The sequence below is a fragment of the Salvia splendens genome, unplaced genomic scaffold (assembly GCF_004379255.2).
Source record: "Salvia splendens isolate huo1 unplaced genomic scaffold, SspV2 ctg135, whole genome shotgun sequence".
NCBI classification, from domain to species: Eukaryota; Viridiplantae; Streptophyta; class Magnoliopsida; order Lamiales; family Lamiaceae; genus Salvia; species Salvia splendens.
Genome location: NW_024598776.1, coordinates 8562 through 10343, shown reverse-complemented (window position 1 = coordinate 10343; position 1782 = coordinate 8562). Strand labels below are relative to the sequence as shown.

The 1782-nt window shown below is 33.1% G+C and overlaps 1 protein-coding gene across 1 annotated transcript; it reads right to left on the bottom strand.

The window, feature by feature from the left end:
* Positions 1 to 354: 354 nt before the first annotated feature.
* Positions 355 to 1259, bottom strand: LOC121789091. The gene is made up of 2 exons (XM_042187623.1): positions 1011 to 1259; positions 355 to 951 (listed from the first exon to the last, which is right to left on the bottom strand). The coding sequence occupies exons 1-2, from the start codon at positions 1257 to 1259 to the stop codon at positions 355 to 357; spliced, it is 846 nt and encodes a 281-aa protein (XP_042043557.1).
* Positions 1260 to 1782: the final 523 nt, after the last annotated feature.

Genomic DNA, 1782 nt, shown 5'->3' with positions numbered 1-1782 from the left:
TTGTAAAGGACGTCCAAAGGCAAGAGATCGATTTATTCTCCATTTGATTAAAAATAAATTTAGTTTCATGCCACTCAACATCACCCCTAAATTTTAAATAGTCAAATTTGTTAAGAATATGAATATACGACTATTCTCCAGCAACTATACATGAAAACTACTTGGATAACAAAACGTCAGGGCAGTGGCGGATCCAGGAATTTATATTCGGGGGTGTGAGTCATATGATAAATCATTATATAACATATCAAAAATAAAAACTAATACTAAAAGCAATATATTTTGAAATATACAAATTTTAGAGTCATACATTTCAAAATACAAAAATAAACTACATTATATCTAATTTATTTTTCAACGAGTCTTCATTTCTTCAAAACGATTCACTACATCATCATCGGATACTTGTAGAAACACATCTTTCTCAATGAAAGTGACCAAACAATCGTTCAAATGTTGATCACCCATTCTATTTCTCAACTTATTCTTCACAAACGTCATTCCAGAAAACACTCTCTCTATACTTGCAGTGGCAACCGGAAGAATCAAAATCAACTTGATAAGCAAAACCACATGCGAATAAACCACATCTCTTTTTGTTTCAACAGACTTCACCAAAAGAGAACTAATATCTCGCAAATTCTGAAAGTCTTCATCACTTCTCATATCTCCAATGAATATATCAAGTTGGCACTCAAGGTCCATCAAATCAATGTTTGCAAAATCGGAAGGATAAAAAGTGGCAAGTTTGAGTACCTTTTCCTTGTCAAAAGAAGAGAAGCCATCTTTAGGATTGAAGCAAGCCATACATCTGAGCAACTCCATATTAACTTCATCGAATCGATTATCAAGTTCTTGAAGTAATAAGTCAATCACTTTGATAAACACATCAACACGAAAATGATGAAGATATGAAACTTGTTGAACAAACGTTTTGATCTTACATGAGGGCTACAGTGAGCTTTCATATTTGGAACAACAATGTCATGTTTATTGCAAATTAAGATTACCTTGTTCAAGAGAATCTCCCATCCATCCTCCCTCATTTTCTGTAGTTGATCTTTGGTTAAAGTGACAAGCCTCATAGCATTAATGGTGTCTTGATCTCTTCTTTGCAAAGCAAGACACAAATTGTTAGTGTACCCAAATATAGTAGTCATTAGTTGTGCCATAAACACGAAATCAAATGACTCTAGTAAGTACAAAATGCCTTGAGCTTTTCCCTTATCATCGAAAACGGAATCTTTCTTTCCAATCATCGTAAGAACTTAAAAAATTGTAGAAAATAAGTCCATGATATTCAAAAGAGTCTTGTAGTGAGAACTCCAACGAGTGTCTCCAGGCCTCTTCAAACTAAGTTCTTGATTCAATCCCGATCCCGATTCAAGTTCACCAATTTCCAAGGCTTGAGCAACTTTTTGTGCTTGAACTTCGCGAAGCAATTCATTTCTCTTACAAGAAACTCCAATTACATTCAACAAAATACTAACAGTTTCAAAAAGCCAACTACAATCATCGTTCTTTTTTGAAATGGCTACCAAAGTCAGAAGATCAAATTTTTAAAATTGAAACAAAATAATTTAGAATCCAAAACAACAATTAAGCTATTTAAAATTAAACACTTGTGCATTTAGTACTATATAATCCCTAAAATAATACATAATTGGAATTTCTCATCCACAAATAATTGGAAGCACGGCTGTTTTCAATTCACCCCAATTCCAAGACAATAAGAGAGAGTCATAAAGTGTAAAACATTATTCTATTTTGCACAAGCTGCCA

What these genes read in the sequence shown, in the direction of transcription:
- LOC121789091 (XM_042187623.1), bottom strand. Translation starts at nt 1,259, where the DNA reads ATGATTGGAAAGAAAGATTCCGTTTTCGATGATAAGGGAAAAGCTCAA. An exon ending in GGGAGATTCTCTTGAACAAG is followed by an intron (nt 952 to 1,010) that starts GTAATCTTAATT and finishes AGCTCACTGTAG; the next exon opens with CCCTCATGTAAGATCAAAAC.